This window comes from Triplophysa rosa, linkage group LG23, assembly GCF_024868665.1.
Source record: "Triplophysa rosa linkage group LG23, Trosa_1v2, whole genome shotgun sequence".
In the NCBI taxonomy this organism is placed as follows: domain Eukaryota; kingdom Metazoa; phylum Chordata; class Actinopteri; order Cypriniformes; family Nemacheilidae; genus Triplophysa; species Triplophysa rosa.
In genome coordinates this window covers 13,084,948-13,102,320 of record NC_079912.1, presented here as the reverse complement: position 1 = coordinate 13,102,320, position 17,373 = coordinate 13,084,948, and the positions used below count along the sequence as shown (strand labels likewise).

Sequence of the window (17,373 nt, the reverse complement as noted above, 5' to 3'; positions counted from 1 at the left end):
GAAAAAATATTTAAAAAAACGAATTAAAAATATAATTAAAACTGAAAACAAAAATATAATAATTTGTCGTAGGGTGTTTTAAACACTAGGTTGTGTCTTCAATCTATATATTATTATTATTATAGGCACAACACTGCTATACTGTCACATAATACAATTATTACTATATAATTCAACACAATACACCAACAGGTTTAGTCAGACTGTGCGTGGAATATAAAATAGTTTATAGTCTAAAATGCTATAACTTAACATGGTGCATACTGTTCAGTGAATTCATCCATTAGTCTAAAACAAGATAGCAGTTTGAAGAAACAAAAGAAACACAACTCAAAACTCAAAACACTTCTCAACATCCATACCAAATTTCCTTTTAATGCTGTTGCACAACAGGTCATTCTCATGAATTGTGTATAAATAACACGCGCGTTGCATTATCGTGAAATACGTACGCCAAAGTTCGAATTTGCGTGCATAAATACGCCTATTTTTGCGTGCATTTGATACGCCAATTTAGCGCGCGTGCATATTAACCGGCAATTTGTCTTATTAACCTGTCCCCTAACTCAAACCCTAAACCTAATGTTAGCGTGCGTGCATATTATAACCTCTACCCTAACCCAAACCCTAAACCTAACAGTATTATTTTAATTATTTCAGTGTTTCCTCTTCATGTACGTTTCAAAATGGCTGCTCTCCAGCGAGGTGCACGCAAACATTGGCGTATTTATGCACGCAAAATCGAACTTTGGCGTACGTATTTCACGATAATGCAACAGCCTGTTATTTATACGCAATTCATGTGACCGGGTTGTGCACAATGACATCCACGGTTCTCACAAACGTCTCTGCAGCCGACACCAAATCCTGCCACGTTTAATTATCCTATTGCCACAGACTGATAAGAGCAGCTTTGTCATTTAATCCAGAGATCCATATCTACACAAAAACATATTAACGGCCATTTATACCAAAGTTCCTCACAGATGGTTAAATCTGAGCCCTGTGTTGCTTTCTCATGCACATTAACCCTATTAAACTGATGACCTCATCAGTGAAGTATTTAATTATTTGGAAAAAATATACAGTATACTATATGTACTGTAGTTTGTGTACATACAGTATATAGCATAAGTGCCACCCCCTCATCTATTTCCTATTTCAAGGAAGCAATAAACGTATATATTTGCATGTGTGTGTTTGTGTGGGTCTGAATATGTTTATGTGAATGTGGACATGTTTGTGCACAAGTCCATAGAATGAGTCAGAATGAGCCCCTCTACTCCCACTCAACTGGCCTGGCCTTATGATTTGTTTACTTCTTGTTTGTGTGTACACATTTGCATGTGTGTGGTGGAACCGACACACAATGTAAATTAGTGTTATACAATGAAACACTGGCAGTGAAATGGAATGCTGTTGTCCTGCATGTTTCCTCAGTGACAGTCTTTGTTCATCACTCACGGTTATGTAACGTCGTTCCAACCCAGACTGTTATAAAATAGACAGTTTATAGAAACCACACAATAAAGTGTATCTGTCATTTATAAATGTGATGCATCTTTAAAGTTGCAATCTGTAACTTTTTATAAATACACAATTTGTTATAAACACGTAAAGAATTATAAAATAAATAATAAAAGTATACTTTTCATGATCAAAAGAAGATGAACCCCATTCAAATCAAATTTTGTGAATGGCTTCTTTGTTTAAACAGGATTGGCTGATTTTGCGGTAATTGGGCCGAGCTTTAATTCAGACTTTGAAAGAAAACATTCAGTGTCGCGGGACCACATTTACAGTGAAGAATCATCTGAGTGAGTGTGTTGTGACGTGAGTTGAGAAAATAAATGAAAAGATAGATACCTGTATATTATTTAAAATTAACTCAATGCTGGAAAAATAAACTCATTCACAAACTAACAAACAGCAATACTGCAGAACGTAACCTAGATGAGACAACCTTAATAATAACTCCAGTAATTTATGTTCATGGAGCTTGAGTAAGGCTGTAATAAATCCGCTCTTGCTATTACATTTCAATGACAATATTATACTACAACACAGCCTATACTTTTAGTGTTAGGGACATAAGGGTTAATAAGCAATGCCAAGGTCATTAGTTTCTTGCAGAGAACACCTCGTAAGAAAAAAATCTGTTTATTATGTCAATTTTTTCTTCTAGACATCAATGAGAAATGGAAAGCAAATAAAAAGTCTCTCGTGTCTCATATTTCTAATTAAAAAAGACCCAGAACTCTCACTAATTTCTCTATTAGAGATCTTAAAGGCAGGGTAGGTGATCTTGTCCAGAAAAAAAAATTGTCATGCTGGTTGGAAATCTCTTTACATTCTGATAGCAATCAATAAGTAAAGTGGTACAATGATATTTTTATAATTGCATATCGACTGTGAAATGTGTAGGACCAAAAGAAACGTTCGCCCAATAATTACATTCGGGCCGAACGCAATAATAGGTCGTGTGTACATTTTCAGTCAACGTAATTTGCATCCCACTGTGCACCCTGTTCACACAGACACCATACTTCATCAGCGCGGTCACATATGGCAGAATGGCAGGTAAACAGCTAGAACCTAACTTTCCCCTTGTTTAATGTGTGCAAGTTTGCAAGTCGCACTTGCAAAGAACGAACAAAAAAAAAGACCATCTTAAAAACTGCCACGACTAAAAACATCTAATCAGCAAAGAGGTGAAAGCAGAATTTCATTTGCAAATGCATTCCGGTCCCTGACGGTCGGTTCGCAGGGGTTTCTGGGGGTTTACCGCTCGGTCTGTTCGCGATTTTGAGGCTTCAACAGGAGATGGGTGTGAAAAATGGGAAAATCCTGGCCTGTTGATGGGTATGATTATTATCGATGTTGCTTTTCTACGCTGGGAGCAACTACGGGAGTCAAGGGTTTCAAAGATGATGCCATGGTAACTTCTGGACAGGTAGGTGTCACGATCACGGGGAGAGAAGAACCCAATTGCAGGCAGCGATATAAGGGGTTAACAAATAGGATTTATTAAACATAGAACAAAACAAAAACGAAAGATGAATCAATATCCACAGAGAACAAGAGAACATGCACCGAAGTACAGAGGTACAAGCACACAGGTAAGCACAACGAACGAGCACAAAACAATATACACGACCTAAAGGGAACCAAATCAAGAAGGGACAGGTGCGTGGCATGAAATCATTAACAATTACTAATGAGGAAACGAGAGGGCGGGAAAAGAAACGAGACCGGAGAGAGAGTAAGGAACGCCAAAAGGGTCAAAACACATTACTCTCTCCACATTAAACAAGGGATACTGCCATGATTCTGCCACAAGATCAAGAAAGACATGACAAGACATGACCTCCCCTCCGGAGAGGACCCCCAGGACGCTCTCCTCCCCCGCTTGCCACGGCGGGTGACTGGTGGTGAAGAGGTAGCAGGGGATGAAGCAGAGGGGGCGGCGATGCCCACAACCCCGATCTGCAGGGCACGACCCTCAGGAATCGCTGCCAGCGGAGATGGGTAGCTGGGTTGAGCTGAGACCCTGGACTCCGGTTGGTCCATGGCGTACCGCAAAAGAACGTCGAAGTCCAGTGGTCTCAACAACCTCATCTCCACCTGTGAAAAGGGGTCCCTGAGACCGGCGTTGAAGAGCACCGCCACCTCCTCTTCCCCAAAGACCACCTCCCCTGCGGCTTCCAGGAACCTGTCTACATAGTCCCAAAAGTCTCCGTTCCCCTGGCGAACACCACAGAGGAGGCGAGCCTGATGAGAAGAGCCTGATGAGACCGCACAGCGTCCATGCTGCCCGCTGGGTTCAAGGAGGTTCGTTCGTTCTGTCACGATCACGGGGAGAGAAGAACCCAGTTGCAGGCAGCGATATAAGGGTTTAACAAATAGGATTTATTAAACATAAAACGAACTTATAAATACGAACACTTCTAAATAAAACAGTAATAATGTTTAGTTTTTGCTTTGTCTTGTCATTTCTCTGGAATTTTCTGGGCATCCCCTAGAATCTTCTGGAGGCCCCCTGGATGGTCCCCGGACCCCAGTTTGAAAACCCTTGCTCTAGAAAACAGCAGCAATATGGCAGTAAATTATGTTAAGGAAAGCACCACTCACATTTTCTAGATAGTCTAGGGAATAGCAACTACTGCAGACAATGAGAACCAAAGTATTAGGTCGGCCTTCTCTATCACATGCCCACATTGGGGCGTCGAGGAAACAGCCTGTGCTTTTCTTCCTGTGGAGGGAAAACCGTGATTTACCAAAGCCTATTTCTGCACAACATCAACAAAGCATTTATGCCACTGCGAGCGACTCGAGAGAAGTCTGTGAAAGACAGCATGAGAAGAAGGACAGATGAAGAACAGTGGATCCAAAGAGGAGCATGAAACAAGCCTGTGTTTTATGGTGTCTAATAACACCATCAGGATCCATTTGAGCCTCAGCAGACCCCGATGGGAAACATCCACAGGAAGTGCTATAAATACTATAAATGCATGCCTTTATTGCTAACATGCTGGTTGGGACAGTCTAAAAACCTATGCCTGTCTGAACTTTGTTATTATTAACAAAGAGAGGACCTTTTCTCAATATTTGTTTTCCTCCACAAACACCCACATGTCTCTGAGCATCATTTATTTTTAGACAGAAAAATAAATCCATCTTTACTAAATGACTTTAACCGCCAACGGTCATCACTCCACCCTCCCGAAACAGAAAAGCACAGCTGTTCACCAGCATATGTTGTGTTTTTGCATGCTGGTTCTCAACATGTTGGTTTGCACATCTCACAGTTAGGCATCTTAATTCTCTTAAACAGAGACTTCAATGGACAATCAGCATCAGCAGACAGTCCAGGTTAACTAGTTTCTCCAGCTGCAGTACATCAGCACCAAAGCAGCTTGGAATTGTTATATTACTAAAATTCAGCACCTAGACTTTCACAACAGATAACACGTCTCTTTAAACTGTGTTCAGATTTACTAAAATACAGAAATCAATGATTTCAATATGAATTCAAACATTTCTCATTTTCAAGTTCTTCAAATGTATCTGGCTTATAATTTTGATTAGATTTTTGCATCTTTACATCTTTTGGGGCGATTCACATTTTGCTTCTTTTGCACGCGCAAGTTCTCTATTTTAAATGTAAACACGTGGCAGGCGTGCGCAAATAGGTCGCAACGCACATGCGGTGCGGCGCGCACATTTTTCTAGGCGCATCGGCAAAGCATCGATATGGAAATATTTCAACCGTGTGTCATGTGATAAGAGAAAGTGGCACGGCTCGCGTTTTCCGCACGGTTTTAGGCGCGAAATGTGAATGGCCCCTTTGTCAATTGTCTTAACTGTGTTTATTGTTATTGATCCTTTTAGAAGATACTTCTTTAAATACTGTAAATGAAACTCATTTAATATCTAAATTACATGAACACCTCCTTGTTCATAAAAGAGCAAGTTTGGTTCACCCAAAATCGAAAACTGCCATCATGTATTCACCTTCATGTTGTTCCAAACCCCTATGACTTTCTTTCTTCTACAGAACACAAAAGAAGATATTTCGAAGAACGTTAACAACCAAACAACATTAGCCCCCATTGACTTTCATTGTATGGACAAAAACATCACTGAGACTGAGACATTTCGCAAAATATCTTTTTTGTGTTCTGCAAAAGAGGGTGAATAAATGATGACAGAATTTTTTTGGGGGGGGGTCCTTTTTACATTTAACAGTTGGGTGGGTCTGTTCTGCTCCCTTGAGTATCTGTGCTACAGTCTCAAAAACAAGCAAATGTACATTGTAACGACGTTCCAAACCGCTTCCACACATCTATTATTCTATACATAATGGCTCCTTCAATGTTACTGCATGTGAAGTGCAAAGCTCATCATTATGCATCAAGGCCTCAGAATCCCATTACCCACCAGCATCTAAATGAAGCACATGATGACTAAGCTGAATTTTATGCTGCTTGTATAAAGCTCTGTCAGCATGTCTGGCACACATGATTGTGCCATTGATTAGCATTCCGGTCTGTTTAATGACCGCGTACAGGCACATTTTTACTGGAACGAGTGCTACTGGGAATCATGGAAACTTTAGGCTTAGACTTGGTTGCAACTGAACGCCGTCAGTGGAAGGGAAAGAGAGAAAACAACTTTGTCTTTCATTTTGGAAATCCCTAAAGACAGCTTGAATGTCAATGAAAAGGGCCGGGCAGAAGTGCCCCCTCCAAGTGCTCTGGGATCAATGCCATCTTTGTGTATGAATGAACGGTGGCCCTCTCTAACCCCTTCAGCATGCCAGTCACTCTGCTGGAGGCCCGGACTAGTTAGCAGAGCGCAGGAGATGTGGAAGATGGCACCAGCGGCCCCTCTCCGAACGCTGTCGAGCCACAAAGGACAAGGTTTGAGGTGAATCAGATTTTGGACGCAACCACAAAGCCTGCAAGTGAATAAGAATTGGGGTTTAACATTGAAAACTGTTCCTGAACGCAGACCGTACATGCTGTGTTCTGCTTGCAGGCACAAGCCCTTAACTGACCTGAATGATGAAATAGTGCTTGCTCAGTCTGTCACCTGGCTTGTGCCTGTGATTGTGTGCCGTTTGAATAACAAATCAAAGATAAAGAATCAGGGCTGATAGAACCGGCCAAGAATTGACAATATTCTTATTTCAAAGTATTAGAGCTTGTGCATTTTTACATTTTAAGGAATGAGAAAGTTTCAGCCATGCTCAGACTTTGTCTCCGAGTATCTATTTGATATTTCTGGACAGGCTGTGGTCTGTTTTCTACCATACAAGCTCCAAGATATTCTGTCTGGCAATGAATTTACATATCTTAGAAACAATCTGTTGTCTGGGGTAGAAGCTCTAATGTATTTTGTCCGGTCAGGAATTCCACATTACCATACAATGACGACAAAAACAAAACATAAAAAAGATTATAGACCGTTTCATCAGACGCACACGCCTGGCCAGGAGCTACCTTCCGGTCTGGTTGTAATATAACTATTTATGTTTTATTAAATTCATAATATTAATAATTTATATTATATTTTATTGTATATTAATTGAATTAAATTCAATTAAAACTATTCAACAGTTATTGATTATTTGAGGAGGTCTAACGGAAATTAAGTTTGGACCACATAATGTTAGCTTTTGTATACAGTCTATACACTTATTACCAGTTACCCAATTTTCTGGAGTGACTCACATAATACATTTCTAAATAACCAAATGGGGGTCCTTGAAGATATTGCTATTTAGGAAAAAAGTTATAAATTACAAATTCAAAATTCAAATTCAAATAAATTACAGTTCACCCAAAAATGAAAATTCTTTCGTCATTTACTCACCCTCAAGGCGTTCCCAAACTGTATAAAATTCTTGGTTCTGTTGAACACAACAGATATTTTGAAGAATGTGGGAAACTAAACAGTTCTGGGGTACTATTGACTACCATAGTTTTTTTCTGTACTATGGAAGTCAATAGTGCCCCAGAACTGTTTGGTTACTGTAATAAAGCTCAATAAAACGGGAAGGAAGGAGGCGGGAACCGGCAAACATTTAAAACATTTTAATCAAAAATAAATACACAAAAATACAAAAGTAACAAGCCGGCAGCCCCTCGCGGACGACTGCCGGCAACACGATCATAAACAAACTTAACTAATGTCCGGGCCCGGTGCTCTCTCACCGTCTACTCCTGTCGCTCGGCCTTTTATGCTTCCGATCTCCTCCGTGGGAGATACGAGGCCGGTGTGGCGCCCAGCTGACGCTCATTATAAATCACATCGCCGGCCTCGCTTCCTCCTCCCACGGCTCTCGTCACGCCTCCCTCGTCACAGTTACATTCTTCCAAATACCATAGTCCTAGTGTTTAGCACAACAACTAAATTTACAAAGGTTTGAAACAACTTGAGGGTGCGTTTTAAAAATTGACAGTCAAACCAAAATCCATTGAAACTGAGCATTTGAAATGTGAAACTGAAGCGCACACGGCTTACACCGTGTCTACATCGGAGTGTAGGACAAAATTTTAAATTATAATATGTTCTAATGCATTTCTACTATCTTCGTCCGTTTGTGTGAATGCTAATACAGTTATCATTATAGTTATAGTTCTTGGTGTGAAATAGCTTTTAGGCTTTGATATGTCCTACAGTTTTATAACTATATCCAAACTACAATCAAAAACACAGCAAGATTATAACACTGTTAACAATAAACCTGGCACGCTGCATTCAAGCTTTTTCTCTTTCTTTTTTTCTGGCATTTGGGAAACTTCCCTCAACAAGTGACTGCAAACCCAGTGTGGCAGAACTTTCGTTATGCTAAACAATGTGACAGCTGCTGGGTCTGATGTCTTTGTTCACACTTGACGCCACTATTATTAACAGAGAAACTGGCATCGGTTTCAAAAGGAAAAGAAGATACTGAGTCAGTTTGTCATCATGGATGAATTAAGGCTGCTGACTAATAAAACTGGAAAGCTCAGAATACAAACACTGTCAGAAATATGGCACAGATTCTTCACTGTATCACTGGATGGATTACAAATCATGAATGCAGACAGGGAGCTACAAGAAAAGAGCTGGACGTGGCTTTTTTAAATAACAAATTGTACAACCTGTGACATTCCTTTAAATCCACAAGCTGTTGGTATTACCTGCCAATACAGTGTTATAGCCATACAATTACACAATTTTGACTTTTTCAATTATAGTAAATTAAATGAGAAGAATGACTCTATCTAGTTCATTTCTTGGCCACTGAAGTCAACAAATTGCTCAAATGATTAAAGCTTAAACATATACTAGGAGGAAACATTGTGAGCATTCAGGCACTGTATCACAGTTAACTATGTGAATAATAAAGTTCCCAAAATGACTGTGAGGGGTTGCTCCAAACAACAAACCAAATCACAGAGGAGCTTAAGGACAGATTTGATTTATAGCGGTTTACACCTTGTCTATTGGGGCCAACTCAGTTTTCTCGTTTTGTCCCTGAATTTCCCTTTGGGAACCTGGATGTTAAGAAAATCCAAGAAGAGATAAAGAAACAGAGCTGATGTTTTGTCGTTATTATCGCAGTACTGTCACTTCAACAATGTAATTATCTTATTCTACAACTATTCATTGAGATACAATAAACACACAGGAGTACAGAAGTAAAGAAAAAGCTCGTTTTCTTGCGTTTCTTTCTCAAATGTTTCCAGTTAATATGAAATGACATTTGCAACCCACTTCCCTTCTTTGTGAATAAAAGACGATATTGAAAACAGATAGAGACTTCTTGTCTGTCAGGAAATCAGGTCTCTATACAACAAGTGGTCATAGGAGAGAAGTTAAAGGTGCAGTGTGTAATTGTTTGGAGGATCTATTGACAGAAATGCAATATAATACTTATACATAATTATGTCTTAAGAAGTGTATAAAGACCTTACATAATGAAGTGTTATGTTTTTATCACCTTAGAATGAGCTATTTCTATATACCACGGGTCCCCTTGAATGGAATTCGCCATGTTGTTTCTACAGTAGCCCTAAGCAGACAAACTGCTCTACAGAGCGCGTTTCGTAAATACGTCATCTCCTTCGGCAAAGAAGCAGAAACGTGACAACATCTTCGTCCTGCGTCAGCCACCGTAGTGCTTCGAAAGGGAGGGGTGGAGTGAGCCGTTGGCTGCAATTCTCAACCTCACCGCTAGAAGCCAGCTAAATTTCATACACGGGACCTTCAAATAAAAGGCTTTGGTATTGTTAGCCATAAAAGAAGGTGGTTTCAGATGTGTAGCAAGTTATTACAGCTTAACAAAATAAAGTTTGCCTACACTGATTCATTGTTTAAAATAAGGTGTATTAAGAAAGTCAATAGGGTAAATTTCGTTTCATGTTGACTTTAAAGATAAGAATGCTTATGGGCGACTTGCCATTTAGTGAATAAACTGCAACATGGCGATGTAGACGCCTATTTCACATAGCATGCACATTCTGCAAACAGACATAAATGGCCCATGCATGCTTCGAAAGAAAAACAATTCTACTTCTGTCGAAAGTAAAAATATACATTTATAAATATAACCTCCCAAAGCAAGACATGACAAATACATGCTGTATACCAAAAATGCAACCGGCCACCTAACTTGAATGTTAATGGGACTGTCAAATTGTTTCTAATTCAGATGCTGTCCTGCAAAGGAGGTATCTGAGACAGATGCCCTGGCATTGAATGTGGCCGTGTGGAGTGGCTCGTGTGCCTCTGCAGCCAGCAGAGGAAGCCAAGCACAATGTAAAAGGAGAGGAGGGGCAGGAAGGAAGGAAATCCTGCTCAAGCTGACACAAAAGCTGAAGGAACTCACCGGCCCAAGCCCCTTGCAGCCCCCTGCGCGCTCACAAACACGACACACAAGACCGCACGGGGCAATACGACACAGATCACTACAAGTGTAAAACAACTTCAAGAGGTTAACTGTGGTCACCACTATATATTTATTTTGCACCGTGTCCAAGGGGTACCTGGAGAACCACTACATCAGTTGCTCCCTAGAAGGAAGTTAATGGCATAAAACACATTTTCGGAGTATGAGAGAGAATCCAAGTGGCGTAAAGTAAATATTTTTTTTAGAGTTTCTGGGATTTAATTACACGCGAAAAGCTGTACGTGAAAGCTCTCCATCAGTGAGCTTTCACGTACGATTAAACGTTTCCAGCTTCATCATAGTAAGCAGCAAACCACCGCGCTACCCCGACAGCAGGAAGGTCAGAATACCACCCCACCACCGTTGTGCATTCTGACTCATCGCACCTCTAAATTCCCGGGGGTACAAAAAGCCTCTGTTCTCCCCCATGAATTGGACTGTCACAAGAGCAGAAACATGGCTGACACTTTTTACTCTCCTGCTGTGCATGCAGAATGAAGTGCTCTGCCCTAAGCCTTAGGGAGCTAGTTAAGCATACCGGTTAAAAGGGGCTCGAGATAAGATTAAAGAAGGTCTCAGCTGGACGCTATAACGTCTGTGTGTGGTGCATGAGAACTCATTTGACTCCACAGTGGAAAAAGCAACCCAAACTCATTAGAAAGATTGGAATCTTAATGATGTTCCATGTAACGCGGAAAAATACAACTTTGGGTAAACAAAGTGTTGGGACACAATGGATGGAACATATGCGGTGAAGGTGAAGGCTGTAAAAATTGGTGGGAGATATAGGGAGTAGAGGTGTGGAAGTGAGAAAGAGGTGCTAGCTTCTGATTGGCTGACAAAGGGCAAAGGTGAGTCTGGCAGCTGAGACAAACATGTCTGCATTTCAATTATTCCCTTGTTATGCTTTTACTTTTTCGTGCACATAGAAAACAAAAAATATACATTTAGCAATATGGAGATTTTAGTCGCATCTAGCGGTGACGTTGCGAATTGCAACCAACGGCTCACTCCACCCCTCCCTTTCAATGGCGGGAGAGTCGTGCGTGCGCTTTATTAATGCAAACAACGCAAACATTTTGGAAGTGTGTGTGGAGCATTTTAAAGTGTCAGAGAAAGACACAGCAGGGGACTTGCCGCACGGAAGTAAATTTCCGAATGAAAGCATCTTTACCGGTCGGTAACTTTACTTCAGACGGAAGCGGGCTGTCTGACAGTAGCCCCACCGCTCGCGACATTCTTTGACATCATACAGTCGTCGCGTGTACTCAAACAACTTGTAAAAGTATGTTCTGTGCATCCCGGCGGAGTTTGGAGGAGAGATGTGAACTGATACGGTTGTCAGTCAGCATCAGTCAGAATTGCTTGCATTGGATGGTTTTTTTTTTTCTTAAAATCATTTTGCAATGTAGCCTATCATAATCCAACAGTTTTCGTTTATTCGTATTTTTATTTTATAGGCGTAATGTTGAATGACACTTTTTAATGAACTGTTTTGTTGTAGGGGTACAGAGTAACTTACATTACATTCTTTTATCAGTCAGTTATAGGCCTAATATAGGCTATTCAATTTCAATTTTTTGTTTTAATTGACTTTGTTTTGCTCAATATTATTTTAAGTTGTATTGTACTTTATTGAAAAGCAAGACAAATTATAAAAAGCACATTTTGACCATTCAGTTTATGCAATAGTGAAAAAAATGGCTAAATAAATAGAAGAAATGCAAAAAACCATGTGCAGTGTTCGGTATTCGGCCTTCGGCCAAGTGTTTCATTTTTATTCAGCTTCGGCCAAGAATTTTCATTTCGGTGCATCCCTATAGAAAACCATGGTGAATCCCATGTAAGAGGACCCGCGGTGTATGTAGATATAAATAGCTCATTCTAAGGTAATAAAAACATAACGCTTCATTATGTAAGGTCTTTATACACCTCTGAAGACATAGTTATGTATTTTATACTGCATTATTTTGCATTTCTGTCCACTTTATACCTCCTTATGTACCAAGTATTTGCCTTCATTCCATTTGAATTCCTTTTTCACTAAATATGTTTAATGAGTTTTCATCAGTGAGGAATGTGTGTAGAGGAGGTGACTGGCCAAGCCCCACTGTCTCACAGCAAGCAACAGATGGATAAAACAGGACATCAAGAGGAAAAGGCTGAGGACGGAGAGCTGTGACCTTGAGGAAAGAGGTTACAGGGTTCACCGCCTGTGTCATGATTCTGCCTCCCTATGTCATGTAATTCTTGATCTTGTGGCAGAGTCATGTCATTTTATGTATTTTAGTATTTTAGTATACTACCAGAAAATGTAAGAGCTTTCCTAGACAATCGATAAACATTTGACAAGGTGTTCTGTAGAACACAAAAGAAGATATTCTGAAGCATGTTGGTAACCAAAAAATGGTGTTACCCATTCACTTCTATTGTATAGACACAAAATCAATGCAAGTCAATACATGCAACCACAGTTGTTCAGTTACCAACACTTTTTCAAATATCTTATTTTGTGTTCTGCATACAAAAGTCATACAGGTTTGAAATGAAAAGAGAGGCTATGACTTTCATTTTTGGGTGAACTATCCCTTTAAGAATTCATACCACTATAGGCTTTATCGTGGTGTTCTTGGGTAAACTCCTTTGGAGTTAAACAACAGAAAATCTTACATTGTCTAGTCTTATTTAGAAAACTGCACCATGTCACATTTTCAAAAATTTCTCTGCGGACCAAGAAACGTCTAAGGACCCATTTATAAGTTTTGTTTACCCCAAAAGCAAAATACATGTAATTGCTGATGTGGTGCAACTTCCTCTTGAAGTTTTATTATTAAGGTTTAAAAAATTTACATTGGGTGGTCAAATCTTGTAATCCAGCAGGGTGTTGCAAAACAAAAATACTGCCGAGGGACCACTTAATCCAGATCTGACATTACACATTATGCGGTGACATGCCTCTGTTTTTCTACTAAAGTAGGACATGAAGTGTTGTTCTCTCTCATCTGTTTCCTCCTGCATGCGATTTGTTAGTCATTTTTCAACAAACTCATAGCACATGCAACTTAAAAGTCCAACAGAAAATGTTACAAACGATCTAAAAAAATACAAATGAGTGGAAATGTAACCATCTTAAAAAAATCTATATCTCTTAGTGAAGACCTTCTTATGTGGATTATCATAAACAGCCTCCCGCTAACAAATGTAAACATGACTATCTGAAACCTCCCACTATCAGATCTGTATTGAGTTGTTACATAAGCCATTCTAGGGATATCTCAGAAGAGATCTTTCAAGAGACTTCCTCCGTCTCATGAGAATAGCCAGACACTGTTCTTGGCTCATCTGATAGCCAGACAGAATTGTGTGGCATGCCAAGTAACTGTCAGTCTCTGCGGCTAGTATTTCCCACTAAACATTTTCTCTAAACCTCATGCGAGGAACGCATTTTTATCCAAGAACAAATTAGCCTTGAAGGCTACGGTGGGCGAACTTGATTGGAACTTGCCAACCCGTCTCGTGATTCAAACAAAACAACTTATCCGCCATTGTTTTCTAATTTTTTGCAACCTCTCCGGAATTCCTTCACCAGGAAATGTAGTTTACAACTGAGGGCAGAAAGCCCGGGTTCTCACGTCACCGCCCCCCTCCTGGCAATACCACCAGGTCAGTTCCACAGGGGAGCCATACTGTCTGGAACTGACCCCCTAATTCTCACAAAGACAAAATGCGCTCTGTTCAGCATGGCACTGATCCTCTCTGCCCTGCAAGCAATGAAACACCACCTCCCGACAGCCATTGTCCTTTCTCATGTTGTTATCGTAATTCACTTCTGCACAGGTTTCCTTTAGCCCAAAGGCTAAAACTTTGTTTCTCTCTGGTCCAGACGTTCAGGATTTCTGGTGGGCAGTACTGGGGAATATGATCAGCTGAAAGCGATCAGTCACATTGATCTCCAGCACTTTGATCCTTGAAAGGCTGTGGATGATATTTCCTATTGACTTGGGTTGGGTTTATAAAATTCGCTCAATGGACTGCAAACCGGCGCACAATAATAAAGAGTACAATAGTAAACTTTTATAATCGAAACAAGCATGTTTCACCTCTTTATAGAAATCATGTTAAAAAATACTAATACTGGATAAAACTAAAATGACCCATCACTGCACGTCTCGTAAATAAAAGTCATGCTCAATTGTTCTGGAGTGTATCTCAGACACAGCCAACACTCTCTACAGAATTGCTTTAAGTGGGTGTTTACAGAATCATATTTCATCTTTTTTCAACTCAAAGTGAAATGTGCTAATGTGGGTACCACATGTGATAGTCTTCAAGAATGGAATGCGGGCATGTGAATGTACATAAAGCGTGGATCATCATTACAACATCATGGTGATCTGAACAGTCTTCTACATCTCTGTTTGTCTTATACAGTATCTCAAAACACAGAGATCTCCATCTGCTTGTTCATTGTTCTACTATAAATGATAATCCATGATATTTCAATTTTGGCCCCTTTTAAAATGATTAGCAACTCATTTTTTGAGAAACATAGCTGCATTAAAAACACACACACACACACACACACGCACGCACGCACGCACGCACGCACGCACGCACGCACGCACGCACGCACACACACACACACACAGTTTTCTTCCTGTTCTTACAGTATTATTCCAGCACAGAGAGAAATGACATTATGTACAGGGCCACAGTTTGCCTCTGAATTCACCTGCACTCTTGCAGTTCTTGACTCTGACTTTAAGGTATATGCGTTACTTTGCTTCTGTTTGCAGTTACAAGACATTTAAATACATTCTTTATTTCAAAGAACCTCAGATATTGCAAATGACTTAAAATTTGATTGATGTGTTTGCTTGCAAGTAAAACACATTAATGACATTAAAGAAGTTTAGATTTAGACAAAAAACAATTTTTGAAAAAAATAAAACTACTTATCAAAATTAGATTGACGTGTGGTAAGTGGGCCAACAAAAGTGCACTTGTCTCACAAGCTGAGGCAAATTACAAGGTGATTCTTACTCGCTAGATCTACAAACCAAGCGATCACGGAGATTGACAGGCACGGCACGAGACCGGGTTTTGAGGTTCACCACAATACCTCTTTTTGCTGCTGTCATGCATACTAAAACGCCTTGAGATATTCTAGTGCAAGATTTGTTTATAATAAACAAATGTGTCTACATTGCAAGTTTGCATGGTTTTAGTTGACTGCTTGAACCAGCAGCTCAGGAAAAGTCCGCGCTCTGTGTTCATGACGATGCTGCTGTCCTCGGGTACGCGCGTTTGTACTAGTATAGAAAGCTGCGTTTATCACAGTATGAGCCCTCGACAGATGAGATTTAACCACTATTCCCCAAACTAAATATAACAAAACATGAAATCAATAACTATCCAGGTTGCACTCACCGAGAGAAACTCCAGCGTCCCAACATAATCCCGTTCGGTCTTTAAAAGTTCATTCAAAACGCAAACTCTCAAACGAAGCTGTTTCTCTAAATCTTTCCCGCTTTCGGCTCTGTGTTCGGCTTTGCTTTCTTCAGTCATTTTGTAGTCTTCTCTGAAAGTCTTCAAAAGTTGTAAAACCAGAAGTTTAAATGAACTGACGCTTACTGGAGGCTTGAAACATGATGAAAGGCATCGGGTCAATTCACCAGAGCGGACAAACGCAGCTCACAAACAATCTAACAAATGTTTTACATTCAAAACCAGCATCAACGTTCAAGCACTATACTCTACACTACACGGCCGAAAAACCTGGAGTACTGGCTTTTGAACACCAATCAAAAACTTTGGTCCATGTGACTCTGAAAGACCTTCATCCTAAATCCAGCCTCCCGCTAGCAAGAGATGGACAGGAAATAAATGGCTGGGAATTCGTGCCAGCACAGTGGGGAAATGTTGATGACATTGGGGGTAATTACAATGCAGGACTTTCCCAGACTCCAATATTTGTTACATTTCTTTAAAAATCTGAACAGTAATGCGAGTTATGTGATGAAAGAAAGAAAGAAAGAAAGAAAGAAAGAAAGAAAGAAAGAAAGAAAGAAAGAAAGAAAGAAAGAAAGAAAGAAAGAAAGAAAGAAAGAAAGAAAGAAAGAAAGAAAGAAAGAAAGAAAGAAAGAAAGAAAGAACATTTAAGCTCAATGTGAAATGTTTTTGTGCAATTGTGGCAATAAACTTGGATCTGTTTTAACAGCTATAATAATTTTATAAACACAATGTCACCCACAAGCAAAAAGAAAAAGATTAATAATTTATACAGTTCTTCTTCTTTTATATATATATATATATAAAGTGACATCTTCCTAAAATAATAATAGAGTGAGAAACAGAGAAAGGGAAAATCTGTACACAATACAATATTGTGTATATACTAATAATATAACGAAAAACTAATTTGTTAAAACAAAATATAGGCAACAATTCACCTAGTTCTGAGAAGGCCCTTTGCATTTACCACTACAGGATGATATCTGACTTCCAAAAAAAGATCAAAGATCTGAAATGTGGCTCTTTCAGTCTGCTCACTCATCTCTGCAGAATCAGACACACGGTTTGACCTGTTCAGTGCCCAATTAAAATAGCTCAGTAAAATTCAATAAGCAGAGCCAAATATTCATATTCCACAATCCTCTGAAGGCGTGTAAGACAGGTCTAGTTAAAATGTTAATATATACAGTATGTGGTGTAACACGTGACATAGCAAAAGCAGTGCTTCGTCCTATGGCTTCTTCGTTGTTATCAGACACTGCCCTCTAGTGTTAAATGCATATTTTTAAAACCCACACGCGCTGTAAACCAGTACATCTCAACTGGCTTCAGTTCAAGACGCACATAACATTGGCCGACTGGTGACCCAACAGCCAACACAGTACCAACATTCTTGATTACAGAAAAGGTCACAACAT

General features: G+C 39.8%; 1 protein-coding gene across 1 annotated transcript in view; it reads right to left on the bottom strand.

Moving 5' to 3' along the window:
- The window catches only part of prex2 (phosphatidylinositol-3,4,5-trisphosphate-dependent Rac exchange factor 2), a 96,065-nt gene extending 79,788 nt beyond the window's left edge, over positions 1–16,277 (bottom strand). The window contains 1 exon segment of the mRNA XM_057322771.1: positions 15,872–16,277. Within this exon segment, the coding sequence (XP_057178754.1) occupies positions 15,872–16,009 (138 nt within the window). The 5' untranslated portion in view covers positions 16,010–16,277.
- Between the last annotated feature and the right edge of the window lie 1,096 nt (positions 16,278–17,373).